This window comes from Triticum urartu, chromosome 2A (assembly GCF_056163025.1).
Source record: "Triticum urartu cultivar PI428250 chromosome 2A, HENAU_Tu73, whole genome shotgun sequence".
In the NCBI taxonomy this organism is placed as follows: domain Eukaryota; kingdom Viridiplantae; phylum Streptophyta; class Magnoliopsida; order Poales; family Poaceae; genus Triticum; species Triticum urartu.
In genome coordinates this window covers 548,960,112-548,980,118 of record NC_141874.1, presented here as the reverse complement: position 1 = coordinate 548,980,118, position 20,007 = coordinate 548,960,112, and the positions used below count along the sequence as shown (strand labels likewise).

Sequence of the window (20,007 nt, the reverse complement as noted above, 5' to 3'; positions counted from 1 at the left end):
ACTATTTGATTAACCAAAAAGAAAAAGGGAAAAAACCCATACAAATCTCCGCCTAAAATCAAATGATGTGGAGTTAGATGAGAATATAGAATCTCAACCACAACACTTCGTAACCGGGAAAAGAAGACCTGCTTTCAGCAGCCTGTAGTGCAGCACCGCTCGTACCCTTGCAACAGTTTGCAGCACCACCTGCTACGCTACGAAATGCTTGCACTCGTCTGCAGCTTGCAGAGTCGTGGGCAAGCTGCAGCAGCAGAGCCCAGGCTTGCAATGACCCCATGCACGCACTTGCAGCATCAGTGGCGGGTTTTGCAAGACCAACCACGCAGCAGCGCTCGCCCTTGTGCGACACCCATGGTTGGCTATAATGGTGGTGGGGCTGCGCTGAGATGGTAGGCATCAGATGGTGCACGCAAGTACGTATAAAAGAGCCAGGATGTCGGTATTGATCCTGCATGGGGAAAAGAGGAAGAGGGCGATGGGGTATGGTAGTGTGTGTGGTTGTCGTGCAGTGCACGGCTAGGAAGGGAGGCGACCGACGCGAAGCGTGGCATTGGCCGACTGAATTTAATCCTTTCCCATAGGGCAAGCAGGAAAAAAAAAAATCCAGGAATGCGAATGCAAATGCGGAAGGTACAGCCTGAAACTCTGAATACACCTACAGCACAATATTATTCAGTAATCTCCAAATGAGATGCATCCATTGGCCCGCGACGCAGTTTCAGAGTACAACCGATATGCTGCGGGCGTAACCAATATGGCTGAATCATCACCCCAATGCAGGGCTTGGTCGCCTTTCCTCGCCGTTCATCTATGACGGGCGCACCGGCTGCTGCTGCGTGATGCAGTGTATGTTCCCACCTCCCAGCACGATCTCCCTTGCGCCTTCCACCATCACAACCTGCACCCAACAGTTCACGGGCCCCTTCAGTTCAGTCATCTAACCTCAATCTGCCTCTTCTTTTAACAACACGGATGCCTGAATTTTCAGGCGAAAGGAGTAGTATGGCTAACCTCATGATCAGGAAACGCCTTCTGGAGAACCTCGCGCGCTTCCTCGTCCCGCTTCTTATCGCCGAAGGCTGGTGCTATGATCCCGCCGTTCGCCGGGTAGAAGTTCACGTACGAGGCGGCCAATCTCTTGCCTGGTACCCTCGGTACAGCATGCCCCTGAAAACAATCACACACTGGCCCATGTTAGAAATGGTTGAAATCAGCGTCGCAAAGGACCCATGAAGCGTAGCTGCAATACTGACCGTTGCAAGAACACCTTCCCCCTCTTCCTTCGTGATGTACAGAGGCCCTGGCACGTGGATCTTCACCACCTCTATCTGCCGCCCCTTTGCATCAACCGCCTGAGTGAGAGCTGATAGTGCCTTCACCGATATCTCGTACTGCGGATCGTTCTCGTCATCGGTCCATGACAAGAGAATCACACCGGGTTTGATGAAACAGCATAAATTGTCAACATGGCCATTTGTATCCTCATCACCTAGAAAATCAATACAACGTTATTTTACAGTAAAAAAATGATTCTCAAAGTGAGGAACAGAACCCTTTAAAGTGACAAAATACTTTTCATTCTTACCGTGTAGTCCCAGAGGTATCCAAATGATCTTCGTGACCCCAAGAAAATCTTTCAGCTCATTCTCTATCTCCAGTTTAGTCATGTGAGGGTTCCTGTTAGGATTCAACAAGCATTCTTCTGTTGTAATGCATGTACCTTTTGCAAAATGTGACAGAATCGTTAGCAAAACACCAGACAGACTGAAACCATTTTGTTCAGCAACAGCGATATGACAGATCAAGCACCTTCTCCATCTACATGAATGCTTCCACCCTCGAGAACCATTGTGTGTGCAAACCTAGGGATCCTCTCAATCTCGACTATCTGAAAATTAGTGGCAAAAATTGGAAGAAATTTAAGAGCAGGAAGAAACTAACAAAAGATACAAGTTTGTTTTAGAGTAGGACATCACTCTTTACCTTCTTGGCAATGCTTCTGTCAAGACTCCAATCATCAAAGCAACCACCACCGAGTCCTGCAGGCCAACAGGAGCGGAACTTACTAAATCATCATGTGGAGAAGGTGATTAGACATTGACTTGAGAAGTAATAAAATTCTTGCTCAGAAAATACTAGTGCTTCTATGCTTTGCTAGTGCAAACCAGGCCATCTATAGCATTTATAAAAAATATGGAACCGTTCGCAAGTTCCTACTAAGATATTGGCATGAATTTATAACTGCGCTTTTGCATGAACACAAATAATTATCAAAGAAAGAGTTAAACTAGACGAAAATAAATAGCAACTGAGAAAGCACTGAAAAAAGTATACGTACTTTAATTTAAAACAACATACCTCCCCATGCGTTAAATTCCCAGTCAATCCCTGCTATTGTTTGCTCTGCTAGTCCTATATCTGATCCGCCTTCACGGGTAATAAACTAAAAACCAGGATAATGTTAGCCATGAAATCAGAATAGTAAAAAGGGATATGAGAAAAAATAAGTTACGCACAGTGGGACCAGTATCACGGAACCAGGAATCATTCATGCTCATCTCGACCACCCTGATGTTCGGTTGGTGTTCCATCAGCTCGTGGACACGAGGATACTGCCAATGGAAAAAAAATCGAAACTGAATACCATTGTGTTGCACATGATCATGCAGCAGTTTACAGCATAGTTCATGTGAAGCGTATCACCTGTTTGGCACTTGCACAAATTGTGACAGGCTCAAACTTTGAAATGGCAATTGCAGTTCTCTCAAATGTTTTTCGAGCTGGCTCAGCATGCTCCCGCCAGTTGTCTGGACGCTCCTAAGATTCAAAGAAGTGGCATGTTTATTATGATGATGCACTTCAAATTGTTCAGGGCGTATGCTGAAGAGGATACACAATAATAAAAGGAAACTCAAAAGTTCTTTCAAAGAATTAACACGATGATCTACTATGCTTAAAATGAATGAAACGTCGTCAACAGTGATAATACTCAATGACAACAGTGAGAATACTTCAAGCAAATATCATTATTCAGTCGCAACTTGTCATTCACACGACCTGGCCACTAATTTCAGTCGCTGCATGCTTTTAAAGGACCGATCTAGCGAGGGCCGGCTGCTCGCTAGTCGTTCCGAGCGGCCGGTCCAAAACAGATAATTTTAGTCCCTAATCCATAAAAAGTAATAATTTGTCCCTTCCAATTGATAAAGCAATTCTATTTAGAAAAAGTATCACGTACTGTACTACAAAAGCAAACATGTGAAAACGCATTTATTTTGGATTTTCAAATTTTTAAAAAGTTATAACTTTTAGATCGCACTTCGGAATTAAGATCCATTTTCACCATGGAACCCTCGCGACGTGCTTTTCAAAAGTAGATCCCATATGGGGATGTTTCGACGAACTAGTCTTCCTGCCAACTAAATATCAATGTGTGTGCAACTAGAGTACATGCCGCGCCAACTAAGCATATGCGTGTGCCAATAGTCCTTCTGCCAACTAAACATCAATGTGTGTGCAACTAGACTACATTGCCGCGCCAACTGAGTATATGTGTGTGCCAATAGTCCTGCCAACTAAACATCAATGCATGTGCAACCAGACTACATTGTCACGCCAACTGAGCATATATGTGTGTAACTAGTCCTGCCAACTAAATATCAATTTGTGTGCAACTAGACTACATTGACACGTCAATTGCGCATATGTATGTGCAGCTAGTGTCCTGCCAACTAAACATCAATATGTGTGCAACTAGACTAAATTACAAGCCAACTGAGCATATGTGTGTGCAACTAGTGTCCTGCTAACTAAACATCAATGTGTGTGCAACTAGACTACGTTACATGCCAACTAAATATCAATGTGTACAACTAGACTACATTATAAGCTATGACAATTCATATGCGACTATACGGACCAGATTGTGTAACTTTGTGGCTGTGCATGTGCCAAATAGGACTACTATGTGTGCAATACAACTACTGTGGATGCAGCTCCAAAAAATTGGGTTTGAAAAAAATTGCACCATGCAGTACTAAAATCGCACAAAGCAGTACTGAAGTTGCACAATATAGCGCGAAAGTTGGCATCAAAAAAATTTCGTCGAAACATACTCATGCGAGATCTAGTTTCAAATATCTCGTCGTAAAGAATTCAACAGTGAAGACGGATCTGAATTCCGACACGCGGTTTGAAAAATATGGCTTTTTAAAAATTCAGAAAACCAAAATAATTATACGTGAAGCTGTTTCTTTCAAATCAGACTAACTAATGTGAACTCATTAAATGCTGATAACAACATGCACTAGCAGACAAAAAAACAAATTCATGCATGGTTAGGAAGCCCGTCCGCTCGTTCTCGTCAATTAGTGCGCGGCCACTTTTTAGATTTTAGGGCTTTTAAAACCCTACAAAAATTACATATTGTGGAAATACTTTTGAAGTCAAAATTTCACATATGGTTCTGAAGGTTTGTAATCCAGATATTTTTTAAGATAATGACAGTAAAATAATGAAAATATGACTTTATGTATGTCTAAGACGACAGCTTTCAGGGAGGGAGTAATAGTAAATCGGCAACATAGAATGAGAAGGAAAGGAAAAGTTACATCAACATACTACAAATTACACAGAGATAAGACATCACGGGATTAGATATTGAGACGACGTTCTTCTGGCTCGAACAGTGACACATACACAGTTGTAGAATTGCGCGGCAGAAAATCATAGACAACAAGGGGGAGAAGAGGAATTGTGGTCATGTCTAGTCTCTAGTGCTATGCATTCATATATCTTTTGTTTATTTTCGGTAGGTAATAGAGCACTTTCATGCGGGGTAAAAAAACTTCAGAAACAAATATATATACCTCGCCACTGTCTATTCTATTCTGAAGGAGAACATGTTTCATTGGAATAGTTTATCTACCACCGAATGAGAATGGATGCACATGCAGTTGGAGTTGGTGGTTGAGTGCAAATAAAACATACTCCCTCCGTTTTAAAATAGATGATCCAACTTTATATTAACTTTGTATAAAATTAAGTCATCTATTTTGGAACAGAGGAGGTAGTATACAGGTAGAGCACTGACCCGGTTCCAAGATTCCACTGGAGAATGGAGAAGGAATCTTGACAGGGGATCCAATAATTCAACTTTGGCAGCTGCTGCCAAGCGCACGTAATTGGTTCAAATAAAGCAGGCCACTCTTTGGCTCGCTCACATTGTGACACGGGACCCACATGTCAGCGACCAATATGACAAACAGGTCATCTAGAGAAATGACAAACGGGTGCTAGTAATAAGTGGGCAGGCATATTTGTTTGTCAGGTAGCATTTCTTTGTTCTTTGCTTGTTCAATTCAACAACGTCACGCGGGGACAAATCTCGGTTGGTACGCAAACATGTGCACGGGGAGGGACGGCGCCGTCAGGGACGAACAGCAGAAGCTACGCGCAAGCGCAGGGATAAGCTGCCGCCATGCCGGACAAACCTTGCCGGGCCAACGAGCGGCTGCGGCTGCGGCTGCGCGGGCCAGACAACGAAACATTTCTCTAACCAGAACCACTACGACTAAACGAATTCGATCGGAATCTCGCGTGGCGAGCGAGCGAAAAAAGTCGGATGAGGACGAAGAACGGCACGACGGGAGAGGCGAGAGGGAGAGGAGGAGGACGCGTACGTACCGGCCAGCCCATCCAGCACTGCTCGTGCGGCTCCCACTCGGCGGGCATCCGGAAGCCCATCTTGGCCGGGCACCCCGCCATGGCCTTCACCATCCTCCTCCGTCCCCTCCCCTCGGCTCGGCGCTCGCCAAACCTAGATGGATTGGTTTGATCCTCCGCTGCGCTGATCTGAGGACGGAGAATGGAGTGGAATACTGCTGGTGCTGAGGAGGAGAGCCTCCTGAGCCTCGACGCGACGGCTGCTTTATGTACAGGGAGGGGGAAAGGGAGGGGTGGGGGTGAGAAAGATCGTGAGGCGGGCGGGTCCAGGGGCGTGTGCTCCTGCTGCCAAGGGCTGGGCCCACGTCACCGGCTTTGCGCCGCGCGGTGCCCAAGTGACCAGCGGTTACTGATGCGTGGGCCCGCCGCTACCGGCCGGGGCCTGGGAATGCAAAGATTCCCCGGAATCCCGAGCGCATTTTTTTGTTGGGGCGCTGGAGCGCCGGGCCCAGGATAGGCACCTTGTGGGCCCGCCGTCGGTGGTGCTGCGTGACTCGGAGTACCATTTTGAGCGCTCGATGATTTACTTGTTTAACATATTTTTTTTCGGGGAACTTGTTTTACATATTACAGATGCATACACTCACACCAATGAATGCACGTAAGCATACCTTACCTCGACAAGCACTTTCGAGAGGTTGATCCGGCACATCATTTTGATATTGACAAGGTCACCAATGACGTATTCGTAACCGAACGAAAGCGTCTCCTCCCACTGAACGCGCATAGCTGAATCGTCAGGAATAATAAATCTAGAAAAATACGAGCATCTGTGTCAAGTCTAGAACTTGAACTTTGATAGACGAAGAATACCACTATCCTTTTAACCATACAATACAACGTCTTTTTATATTTTTAGTGCACGGGAGTGGTTACCGCATTTTTTATGATTTTGCCAAACACACAAAAATTGTATAATTTCCTAAAATAATATCAGGAAGTGTACCAACTATACTGTACTACGGTAACGCTTGGGATATGTGGTTAGCAAACTCGAAATTCATATACTGTATTATGGTAATGTTGTTTGCGGGGATTATGATATTTAAAAAAAACTAAAGGCCTTCTTCGCATATTTTTTTTTCAAATACTGAAAGTTTGCGTATCATTTCATTGATAGAAGAAGTTAGAATGAGAACAAGGAGTAGGGGATTACATCACATGACAGAACCAAAATGGCGTAAACATGGTGCCCAGAGCAGAGAGACATGAGATGTTCGGCACAAAACAAAATATATAACATGGTGTTAAACAACCGCCGGCAAGAGAAACAGCCCGAACCGGAACGATGCCCCTCTCAATAACCATCACCGAATACGCCACGAGCAAACAAGACAACACCTTCATGAAGAGAAATAACGTCGTGACGTTGCCGCCATCTAATCCAAGAAACAGGACCTGGGTTTCCCCCAGTGCTCAAAGAGTGGCACAGAGAATGGCCCTGGAAGAGAGGGGTACGACATCTACAAGTGTCGCCGCTAACAACTTCAGCAAAGCCAAGCAGGAATTTTACACTGGCCTGTGTCCAAACAATCCCAAAACAGCGGAAAGATCCGAAGATGGGGAACATGCCGCACCTTCACTTTGGATGGTGCATAAAAACTTGGAGTATTTCAGGAAAGAAGTAGAGCACAAATACACAATGCTTCTCAATTAAATACAATACCAGATTTAAGTTTATCATAAGATTTCTCTCGAATGGAGCCCATATGAATAGATTATGTACGATTTTGAATTCCGTTCCCCGACACCGCCCTTTTCTTTCCTCCAAACAGGCAATAGCGCCCCGTCTTTCATATCGCCCTTAACTTTTGTCGTGGTCGCAGAGTTCTTATTTTCATCAGTAAGACATAAATAAAATAAGTCTTATTTACCCGTGACCATTGTTAATATTCTTACTCTCGTTTAAATTATAGACTGGTTCATACCAACATTCACTTAGTCTTAATAAAATAGAATGTGTTTAGGGCACATCTAGATGTGCTATAGTTATTGCACATCTAAGTGAATGAATCAAGCATAAAGAGAAAAAGAAAAAAGAAAAAAAAACATCTACACGAATCTCAACGTAAAATCAATGACATAGGACTTAGATGTACAATACTTATGACACACCCAAATGTGCTTTAGCAAAACTGAATAAAATATTATTTCATATCTTAGAGGATTGGGAGCACGTGGCGCAAAAAGGAAGGGAAAAGGAATTTGAAATCTATCCCTTGCCATGGACATGACTTTCCTTCCTTTTTCCATTAATTTATTTGTTTTAAACTAGGTAATCGCTATGGTTTGTTTAGTCGCATTATTAAACATTCTTCTTTATTTTTTATCTAAAGGTGGAATATAATATTCCGATTGAAAGATAATCATCATACATATGTAATGCATTGTATGTTATGATTCAAAGGACATTCACAATAATAAAAAATCAAAACTGTAGTCCATATACGTTGTCTTTCTAAACCAGTGATACGTGCCTGAAATTTTAAAATACCATGATAGATTATTTAGCTGTCTACAATTTCAAATTCAGCCTGTACAAATATATATTTCAGGTTCTATTTTTATTAACAATCACGTAGATCAATTTAATACAGGTCATGTGACCACAGAAGTAATATATGTACTCATAATTCATTGAAATTTAAAAGCTTTCATAATCCTTCTCCCGGTGTTTGTTTCAACAGTCTGCCAGCGTCATTTCTACGAACTGTAATCGACCGCCATCTAGCCGCCGGGCGCCTGCCGATCCCTCACCGGTTCTGCCCGTCAAGAGTCCGGCAAGCTGTTTGGTCACTTCCTCGCCTGCACCTGCTGACTGCCGAGTTGAGCGGCACCACGAACCCTCTCCTGGTCCACGATGTACGACTCGGTTGGTCAAGATAGAACAGAGTGGCATACACAAACACACGCAGAGAGTCAAGGACACAGTTAACGCAGGTTTGCGGTTCCAGATAAATAAATATTTTCCTTAAGGTATCTTTATTTTTTTTCTCAAATACACACGAGTGTGCGTACTATATATTAAAAAGAAGGTGGAGAAAGAAAATCCATACACTTTGGATGTTATAAATTACATGTACACCAACTCCACGCCAAGTCCTTTAGAGCAACTTTAGCAGACCACGTAAAACATACAAAAACGCAAAATTTTGACGAGTATGCGGGCTCGGTCCAATTTTTCGGTCAGAACAGAGCCCGCATACTCGTCCGGACCGTAAAAAAAATTGCCGCGGCCCGCAAACCGCACGCCCCGACCACTGTATCTACGGTTCCGCGGCGCGTTTGCGGGTCGAAACCCTATCCCCCGCCGCCGCCGAGCCACGCAATTCCCCACTCCCTTCTCCACATTTCTCGTTGTCGGCGACCACCTCCCCGCCTCCAGCCGCCATGTGGGGCTGCATGCGGAGCTCCGGACCCGGCTCCGGCAACAGATCCAGCGGCGGAAGTGACCACGAGCGCGAGCGGCGCGTCCAGTCGGACGGCGTGAGGAAGCGCGGGGCCCGAAAGTGGACCAATCGCGGCCTGTCGCCGCTGGCGAGCTTCCGCGTCCGCGAGACGGAGGAGTACGACCGCCCGCGAGCTTCCTCTGCCGCATCCTTCTCCTCTGCGGCGAGATCTACCTACGTCGCGAGCTCCTCCTCTTCCGGCGTGAGCCTTCTTTCTGTGAAGAGGGAGTGGTCGGAGGAGCCGGACGACTTCAAGTTCGTCCCTGTCAAGGAGGAGCCCCACTCCACTCGGCCGCCGTGGAGTCGTCGGGCCGGAAGACTTCATCTTCGACGTCGACGCGGTTGCGGCCTCCATTGCCGGCGGAGCGTGCGCGAGGAGGCAGAGCGCCGACGCCACGCCGAGGAGCTCGAAGACCTCCAGTGGCGGCAGGCGGTCGCCGCAAATCTCGCCGCCAAGGAGAAGGACGAGGAGTGGCGCCGCATCCGCGAGGAGCAAAGGGCGAAGTACATCGACCTCTACAGCTCCGGCGAGGAGGATTGAGCTCCTCCATGGCGTCGTCCATGGTCGCGACCTCGCCGCCGTGAGATCCCCACCCCTCCAGTACTAGTATTAATGTAGTATGTAGTATGAACTGGTGTTTGTAGTGTTTGATCATGTAAAATCTATGTAATACTTGATGAACTACTCGCGTCCACGAGGTGCAATATCTCCCGCGAAACTGTTTTTTCAAATTATGCAGTTTCATTTGCGGTTTCTGTTCGGCCGCGCTAGTTTTTGGCCCGCAAACGAGATCTTCGTGAAACTGCAAACGCGTTTTACGGGTCGAGATTTTGCGGGGTCTGCTAAAGTTGCTCTTAGGGCATCTCTATTCTCTAGCCATTCTCCTCTCCTATAATTCCTTAAAATTTCCTCTTAATTATTTTTTCTCCTAAAAGATGACGAGTTATAAAAAATTGTGTAGCTAGCCCTTCCCCAGAAATTTAACCCATTAAACCGAAAATGTACATAAATAAGTCATTTCAAACTGAAATTGAAACCAAATTGAAACTGGAGGTGTGCGGAAAGGACGTAGCATCATCACTTTAGTTTTTAGACCCCTAAAAGAGCCTCACAGACCTTGCATCGTCCCCGCTAGGGCGACTCGGGCGGCGCCCAAAACCTAGCCGCCGGGGGTGCGATCTCCCTCTCCCTCCGTCGCCGCTGAAGGACGTCGCCAGGCTAAGCCCGGAGGCCAACGACGGTGGCGGGGGACTCTTTCTCTCCCGCGTCTTAGGGATGGTGCGGGGCCCCTAAATCCATGGTGGCGCGGCCGATCCAATCTATGCGGCGTGGCGGCGATGGCTGTGGCAGGCGGCAGTGGGATGGCCGGCCTTGCCTCGGGCGGTGATAACCCACAAGTATAAGAGATCGCAACAGTTTTCAAGGGTAGAGTATTCAACCCAAATTTATTGATTCGACACAAGAGGAGCCAAAGCATATTCTCAAGTATTAGCAGCTGAGTTGTCAATTCAACCACACCTGGAAACTTAATATCTGCAGCAAATTGTTTAGTAGCAAAGTAATATGATAGTAGTGGTAACGGTAGCAGAAGTAATATTTTTGGTTTTATAGTGATTGTAACAGTAGCAACGGAAAAGTAAATAAGCGAATAACAATATATGAAAAGCTCGTAGGCGATGGATCAGTGATGGAGAATTATGTCGGATGCGATCGATCATGCAACAGTTATAACATAGGGTGACACAGAACTAGCTCCAGTTCATCAATGTAATGTAGGCATGTATTCCGAATATAGTCATACATGCTTATGGAAAAGAACTTGCATGACATCTTTTGTCCTACCCTCCCGTGGCAGTAGGGTCCTATTGGAAACTAAGGGATATTAATGCCTCCTTTTAATAGAGCACCGGACCAAATCATTAACACATAGTGAATACATGAACCCCTCAAACTACGGTCATCACCGGTAAGTATCCCGATTATTGTCACTTTGGGGTTAACGGATCATAGCACATAATAGGTGACTATAGACTTGCAAGATAGGATCAAGAACTCACATATATTCATGAAAACATAATAGGTTCAGATCTGAAATCATGACGCTCGGGCCCTAGTGACAAGCATTAAGCATAGAAAGTCATAGCAATATCAATCTCAGAACATAGTGGATACTAGGGATCAAACCCTAACAAAACTAACTCGATTACATGATAAATCTCATCCAACCCATCACCGTCCAGCAAGCCTATGATGGAATTACTCACGCACGGCGGTGAGCATCATGACATTGGTGATGGAGGAAGGTTGATGATGACGATGGCGACGGATTCTCCTCTCCAGAGCCCCAAACGGACTCCATATCAGCCCTCCCAAGAGAGTTTAGGGCTTGGCGGCGGCTCCGTATCGTAAAACACGATGAATCCTTCTCTCTGACTTTTTTCTCCCCGAACATGAATATATGGAGTTGGAGTTGAGGTCGGTGGAGCGTCAGGGGGCCCACGAGGCAAGGGGGTGCGCCCAGGGGGTAGGTGCGCCCCACCCTCCTGGATAGGGTGTGGGCCCCCTAACATGGATTCTTCTTCCAGTACTTTTTATATATTCCAAAAATAATCTCCGTTGATTTTCAGGACATTCCGAGAACTTTTATTTCTGCACAAAAATAACACCATGGCAATTCTGCTGAAAACAACGTCAGTCCGGGTTAGTTCCATTCAAATCATGCAAGTTAGAGTCCAAAACAAGGGCAAAAGTGTTTGGTAAAGTAGATACGACGGAGACGTATCAACTCCCCAAGCTTAAAACTGAAAGTGATAAAGAAAAACTTTTACAAACTCTGTTTGCTCTTGTTGTTGTAAATATGTAAAGCCAGCATTCAAGTTTTCAGCAAAGATTATGAACTAACCATATTCACAATAACACTTATGTCTCATGTTTACTCATATCAATGGCATAATCCACTAGCGAGCAATAATAATAAATCTCGGATGACAACATTTTCTCAAAACAATCATAATATGATATAGCAAGATGGTATCTCGCTAGCCCTTTCTGAGACCGCAAAACATCAATGCAGAGCACCTTTAAAGATCAAGGACTGACTAGACATTGTAATTCATGGTAAAAGAGATCCATCCACAGTCATACTCAATGTAAACTAACAGTAATGGATGCAAATGACAGCGGTGCTCTCTAACTGGTGCTTTTTAATAGGAGGATGATGACTCAATATAAAAGTAAATAGATAGGCCCTTCGCAGAGGAAAGCAGGGATTTGTAGAGGTGCCAGAGCTCGGTTTTGAAATAGATATGAATAATATTTTGAGCGGTATACTTTCATTGTCAACATAACAACCGAGAGATCTCGATATCTTCCATGCTACACACATTATAGGCGGTTCTCAAGCAGAATGGTAAAGTTTATACTCCCCCACCAGCAACAAGCATCAATCCATGGCTTGCCCGAAACAACGGGTGCCTCCAACTAACAACAACCCTGGGGGAGTTTTGTTTGCAATTATTTTGACTTGATTTGAGCATGGGACTGGGCATCCGGGTAACCAGCCATTTTTCTCGTGAATGAGGAGTGGAGTCCACTCCTCTTGAGAATAACCTGCCTAGCATGGAGGATACAGACAACCCTAGTTGATACATGAGTTATTCGAGCATACAAAACAGAATGTTTATTTGAAGGTTTAGAGTTTGGCACATACAAATTTACTTGGAATGGCAGGTAGATACCCTATATAGGAAGGTATGGTGGACTCATAAGGAATAACTTTGGGGTTTATGGAATTGGATGCACAAGCAGTATTCCCGCTTAGTACAAGTGAAGACTAGAAAAAGACTGGGAAGCGACCAGCTAGAGAGCGACAACAGTCATGAACATGCATTGAAATTAATCAACACCGAATGCAAGCATGAGTAAGATATAATTCACCATGAACATAAATATCGTAGAGGCTATGTTGATTTTGTTTCAACTACATGCGTGAACATGTGCCAAGTCAAGCAACTCGAATCATTCAAAGGAGGATACCACCCCATCATACCACATCACAACCATTTTAATAGCATGTTGGCACGCAAGGTAAACCATTATAAACTCCTAGCTAATTAAGAATGCCATAAGGAATTACAATCTCTAATTGTCATTGCAAACATGTTTCTTTCGTAATAGGCTGAATCAGGAACAATGAACTAATCATATTTACAAAAACAAGAGAGGTCGAGTTCATACCAGCTTTTCTCATCTCAATCAGTTCATCATATAATCATCATTATTGCCTTTCACTTGCACGACCGAATAGTATGGAAAATAATAATAGTGCACGTGCATTGGACTAAGATGGAATATGCAAGCATTCAATTCAAGAGAGAAGACAAGGTAATATGTGCTCTTTGTTAGATCATCAGTAATGCATATGAGAGCCACTCAATATTTTCATTGTGGTCTTCTCCCAAAGAAATAAAACTATTTACACGGGAAAGCTCCCAAGAAGCAAAAGAAGAACGAGAAATCTTTTTGGGTTTTCCTTTTTAATTACTACTACCACAGGCATGAAAATTAAACTAACTAAAAGCTACAACTAATTTTTTTTGGTTTTTCTTAAGGTTTTTCAAACACACAAGAACAAAGTGAGAAAATGAAAATAAACTAGCATGGATGATACAATGAAAAAGTATGAGCACTGACAACTGGCATGAGTGTGTGAACATGAATGTAATGTCGGTGAGAGATACGTACTCCCCCAAGTTTAGGCTTTTGGCCTAAGTTGGTCTATGCACATGGATCAAAGTTGTAGTTGGGGTCGTACTGAGATGCAGCGGCAATTGCCTGATGAGCTGCAGCTTGGAGGCGAGCTGCCTCCGCCCTCCTCTCGTACTCGGTCGCCTCCTCCCTGGTTATAACATATCTCCCTTTTGCCTGAAAGTCAAAGAAAGCAGGAGCAGGGAGAGCGACGTGATAGGTGCGTCGTCTGTCGAAGATTAGTCGGTACTGGAGGAACTGATTGTTCCTCTCAACAAATTGATGACGAACCATGGCATTATAATCTAAATAAGCAGGAGGAAACTCAATATCATCTCCACGTATGGGTATCTCAAGAAAATCAGCTAAACGGGTTGCATAAATTCCACCAAAGAAATCTCCACCAATACTATTATTATGCAACCTACGTGCAACAATGACCCCCCAAGTTATATTGTCTATCTCATAATACAGCACTTTTGAGAACACTAAGATCAGGAACACACATGTGACATGCCTCATCCTTACCGTTAATGCATCTACCTATGAAGAGAGCAAAATAATGTATTGCAGGAAAATGAATGCTCCCTATGGTAGCTTGCGTGATTTTCCTAGATCCCCCACAGTTATACTAGCAAGAAAGTCTTTATATTCAGATTTGTGAGGTTCACTAACATTACCCCACTGTGGGAGTTTACAAGCACTATTAAAATCTTCTAAGTCCATGGTATAAGATTTATCATAAAGACCAAATAGGACAATTTGAGAATTGCGTGATGATGTAAATTTAAACCTTCTCACAAATGAATCAGTTAAATAGAGGTACTGACGGCACTTATCTGCCACGAAGCTCTCAAGATCGGCGTTACGCACATATGCTTCAAATTCCTCCTTAATCCTTGCCCGAACCATGAAGTCCTCTGACGGCCATTCACAAGGCCACACTTGAGCCTCCCTTGGTGGTTCATTGTCTGGCTCGCGTATTTCGGGCCTGGGTCCTTGCTTCCTTGAGGAACCACCTTGGTACATTTTCCTAAACATATTTATTCCTCTAAAAAAATTCTGAAATTTTTAGTGACTCAAAATAAAAATGAACCAAACTCAACAAAATTGATAACAACTACTCCTACAAGTGTCTAGAGGCTATATCATGCATTAAAACTACTTTTGACCACATAAATTTGACATGCAAGCTCAAGAACAAGGTCACATAAGCAGCAAAAATTTGCAATAAATAAAGCACTAGAACAAAAACTAATTGGACCATTGGAGGAGTCACATACTAAAGAACAGTCCCCCAAAGCAGTTTTGTGAATGGAGCTTTGAGCAAGGAGATCGAAAATGGTAGCAAGATGAGCAAGAACTCGGGTTTGAGCTGGCTAGTGATTTTTTTGGGAGGAGGGAGTGTGTGGTGACTGGAATAAGTGGAGGGGACCCACGTGGGGTCCACGAGGCAGGGGGCGTGCCTAGGGGGTGGGCGCGCCCTCCACCCTCGTGGGCACGTGGCTGCTCCCCCTGCTGTGTTCTTAGTGCTAGATATTCTCAAATATTCTATAAAAAATCATATTTAAATTTCAGGGCATTTAGAGAACTTTTATTTTTGGAGTATTTTTTATTGCATAGATAATTCAGAAAACAGACAAAAAATACTATTTGTACTTTATTTGATATAAATAACAGAAAGTAAAAAGAGGGTACAGAGAGTTGTGTTTTCTAACTTCATCAATCTCATGCTCATCAAAAAGAATCTACTAACAAGGTTGATCAGGTCTTATTAACAAACTCATTTCAAATAACATGAAATCGGAGAAATTTCGAATAACACTAGGTTACCTCTACGGGGATATGCATGTCCCCAACAATAAGAATATCATATTTCTTCTTGACAGTAGGAAGAGGAAATTCAAAACCTCCAATAGTAATAGTTGAAATTTTTCCAATAGAATGATACTATGGACTTGAGGTTGTTTCCTCGGAAAGTGTATTGTATGCTCATTACCATTAACATGAAAAGTGACATTGCCTTTTTTGCAATCAATAACAGCCCCTGCAGTATTCAAAAAGGGTCTACCAAGGATAATCGACATACTATCGTCCTCGGGAATATCAAGAATAACAAAGTCTGTTAAAATAGTAATGTTTGCAACCACAACAGGCACATCCTCACAAATACCGACAGGTATAGCAGTTGAGTTATCAGCCATTTGCAAAGATATTTCAGTAGGTGTCAACTTATTCAGATCAAGTCTATGATATAAAGAGAGAGGCATAACACTAACACCGGCTCCAAGATCACATAAAGCAGTTTTAACATAGTTTCTTTTAATGGAGCATGGTATAGTTGGTACTCCTGGATCCCCAAGTTTCTTTGGTATTCCACCCTTAGAAGTGTAATTAGCCAGCATGGTGGAAATTTCAGCTTCCGATATTTTTCTTTTATTAGTAACAATATCTTTCATGTACTTAGCATAAGGATTCATTTTAAGCATATCATTCAAACGCATACGCAAAAAAATAGGTCTAATCATTTCAGCAAAGCGCTCAAAATCCTCATCATCCTTTCTCTTGGATGGTTTAGGAGGAAAAGGCATGGGTTTCTGAACCCATGGTTCTCTTTCTTTACCGTGCTTCCTAGCAACAAAGTCTCTCTTATCATAACGTTTATTCTTTGATTGTGGGTTATCAAGATCAACATCATGTTCGATCTCTACATCATTATCATTGCTAGGTTGAGCATCAACATGAACATCATCATTAATATTATCACTAGGTTCATGTTCATTACTAGATTGTGTTTCAGCATCAGAAATAGAAATATCATTGGGATTCTCAGGTGTGTCAACAACGGGTTAACTAGAAGCATGCAGAGTCCTATCATTTTTCTTCTTCTTCTTAGAAGAACTAGGTGCATCAACATTAGTTCTCTGAGAATCTTGCTCAATTCTCTTAGGGTGGCCCTTAGGATACAAAGGTTCCCGAGTCATTTTACCCCCTCTAGTTATAACTCTAACAACATTATCATTTTTCTTATTATTTAATTAACTGACAAATCATTCTGAGCTTTAAGCACTTGTTCTACTTGAGTGGTAACCATAGAAGCACGTTTACTAATAAGTTTAAGTTCACCTTTAACACTAGCCATATAATCACTCAAGTGTTCAAGCATATCAGCATTGTGTTTCAATTGTCTACCAACATAAGCATTGAAGTTTTCTTGTTTAACAATAAAGTCATCAAACTCATCCAAGCATTGGCTAGCAAAGTTAGTAAATGGAATTTCACATTTATCAAATCTATAGAGAGAATTTACCTTTACTACCTGTGTCGGGTTATCAAGACCATGTATTTCTTCAATAGGTGGTAAATTCTTAACATCTTCAGCTTTAATACCTTTTTATTTCATAGATTTCTTTGCCTCTTGCATATCTTCAGGACTGAGAAATAGAATACCCCTTTTCTTTGGAGTTGGCTTAGGAGTTGGTTCAGGAAGTGTCCAATTATTTTCATTAGTCAACATATTATTCAATAGAAATTCAACTTGATCAACAGTTTTTTCCCTGAAAACACAACCAGCACAACTATCCAGGTGGTCTCTGGAAGTATCGGTTAGTCCATTATAAAAGATATCAAGTATTTCATTTTTCTTGAGAGGATGATCAGGCAAAGCATTAAGTAATCGGAGAAGCCTCCCCCAAGCTTGTGGGAGACTCTCTTCTTCAATTTGCACAAAATTATATATTTCCCTTAAGGCAGCTTGTTTCTTATGAGCGGGGAAATATTTAGCAAAGAAGTAATAAATCATATCCTGGGGACTACGCACCCAACCAGGATCAAGCGAGTTAAACCATGTCTTAGCATTACCCTTTAGTGAGAATGGAAAGAACTTAAGGATAAAGTAATAGCGAGTTTTCTCATCATGAGTAAACAGGGTGGCTATATCATTTAATTTAGTAAGATGTGCCACAACAGTTTCAGATTCATAACCATAAAAAGGATCAGATTCAACCAAAGTAATTAACTCAGGATCGACAAAGAAATCATAATCCTTATTAGTAATAAAGATAGGTGAAGTAGCAAAAGCAGGGTCATATTTCATTCTAGCATTCAAAGACTTTTCTTTAAGCTTAGCTAATAATTTCTTAAGATCACATCTATCATTGCAAGCTAAGAAATCTCTAACAGTTTCTTCATCCATTACACAACCCTCAGGCACAACAGGCAATTCATATCTAGGGGGAGAATCTTCATCATCACTTTCATCAATATTATCATATTCAATAATTTCATTCTCTCTAGCCCTAGCAAGTTGTTCATCAAGAAATTCACCTAGTGGCACAGTATTATCAAGCATAGAAGTAGTTTCATAATAAGCATCATGCAAAGCAGAAGTGGCATCATCAATAACATGCGTCCTATCAGAATCAATAGCATGTGTAGGTGTCGCAAGTTTACTCAAAACAGAAGGTGAATCAAGTGCAGAGCTAGATGGCAGTTCCTTACCTCTCCTCGTAGTTGAGGGAAAAATCTTGGTTCTTTGATCTTTCAAGTTCTTCATAGTGATAAGCAGATATAAATACCAAGTGACTCAAAGAATAGAGCTATGCTCCCCGGCAACGACGCCAGAAAATAGTCTTGATAACCCACAAGTATAGGGGATTGCAACAGTTTTTGAGGGTAGAGTATTCAACCCAAATTTATTGATTCGACACAAGGGGAGCCAAAGAATATTCTCAAGTATTAGCAGTTGAGTTATCAATTCAACCACACCTGGAAACTTAATATCTGCAGCAAATTGTTTAGTAGCAAAGTAATATGATAGTAGTGGTAACGGTAGCAAAAGTAATATTTTTGGTTTTATAGTGATTGTAACAGTAGCAATGGAAAAGTAAATAAGAGAAGAACAATATATGAAAAGCTCATAGGCGATGGATCAGTGATGGAGAATTATGTCGGATGCGATCGATCATGCAACAGTTATAACATAGGGTGACACAGAACTAGCTCCAGTACATCAATGTAATGTAGGCATGTATTCCGAATATAGTCATACGTGCTTATGGAAAAGAACTTGCATGACATCTTTTTTCCTACCCTCCCGTGGCAGCGGGGTCCTATTGAAAACTAAGGGATATTAAGGCCTCCTTTTAAAAGAGCACCAGACCAAAGGATTAACACATAGTGAATACATGAACTCCTCAAACTACGGTCATCATTGGTAAGTATCCTGATTATTGTCACTTCGGGGTTAACAGATCATAACACATAATAGGTGACTATAGACTTGCAAGATAGGATCAAGAACTCACATATATTCATGAAAACATAATAGGTTCAGATCTAAAATCATGGCACTTAGGCCCTAGTGACAAGCATTAAGCATAGCAAAGTCATAGCAACATCAATCACAGAACATAGTGGATACTAGGGATCAAACCCTAACAAAACTAACTCGATTACATGATAAATCTCATCCAACCAATCACCGTCTAGCAAGCCTAAGATGGAATTACTCACGCACGACGGTGAGCATCATGAAATTGGTGATGGAGGAAGGTTGATGATGACGATGGCGACGGATTCCCCTCTCCAGAGCCCGAACGGACTCCAGATCAGCCCTCTCGAGAAAGTTTAGGGCTTGGCGGCGGCTCCGTATCATAAAACGCGATGAATCCTTTTCTCTGATTTTTTTCTCCCCGAACACGAATATATGGAGTTGGAGTTGAGGTCAGTGGAGCGTCAGGGGGCCCACGAGGCAGGGGGCGCGCCCCCACCCTCGTGGACAGGGTGTGGGCCCCCTGGCGTGGATTCTTCTTCCAGTATTTTTTATATATTCCAAAAATAATCTCCGTTGATTTTCAGGTCATTCCGAGAACTTTTATTTCTGCACAAAAATAACACCATGGCAATTCTGCTGAAAACAACGTCAGTCCGGGTTAGTTCCATTCAAATCATGCAAGTTAGAGTCCAAAACAAGGGCAAAAGTGTTTGGAAAAGTAGATACGATGAAGACGTATCAGGCGGCGGCAGCTACAGGCGCCGCGCGTCACTGTAACGGGAAGGGCGATGGCTGCGGTTGACGGCGGT

The 20,007-nt window shown here is 42.8% G+C and overlaps 1 protein-coding gene and 1 pseudogene across 1 annotated transcript; both read right to left on the bottom strand.

Moving 5' to 3' along the window:
- Positions 1-634: 634 nt before the first annotated feature.
- Positions 635-5,966, bottom strand: EMB1873 (porphyromonas-type peptidyl-arginine deiminase family protein). Its single transcript, XM_048701898.2, has 10 exons — positions 5,689-5,966; positions 2,707-2,820; positions 2,520-2,615; positions 2,362-2,446; positions 1,987-2,042; positions 1,813-1,891; positions 1,589-1,723; positions 1,257-1,492; positions 1,015-1,170; positions 635-901 (listed from the first exon to the last, which is right to left on the bottom strand). Exons 1-10 carry the CDS (start codon positions 5,779-5,781, stop codon positions 812-814), a joined length of 1,140 nt encoding a protein of 379 aa, XP_048557855.1. The 5' UTR covers positions 5,782-5,966; the 3' UTR covers positions 635-811.
- A 3,873-nt stretch (positions 5,967-9,839) lies between these two features.
- Positions 9,840-18,478, bottom strand: LOC147985843 (uncharacterized; annotated as a pseudogene).
- Positions 18,479-20,007: the final 1,529 nt, after the last annotated feature.

What these genes read in the sequence shown, in the direction of transcription:
- EMB1873 (XM_048701898.2), bottom strand. Translation starts at nt 5,781, where the DNA reads ATGGTGAAGGCCATGGCGGGGTGCCCGGCCAAGATGGGCTTCCGGATG. An exon ending in TTTGTGCAAGTGCCAAACAG is followed by an intron (nt 2,616 to 2,706) that starts GTGATACGCTTC and finishes TTCCATTGGCAG; the next exon opens with TATCCTCGTGTCCACGAGCT. An exon ending in GGAATTTAACGCATGGGGAG is followed by an intron (nt 2,043 to 2,361) that starts GTATGTTGTTTT and finishes GTTGGCCTGCAG; the next exon opens with GACTCGGTGGTGGTTGCTTT.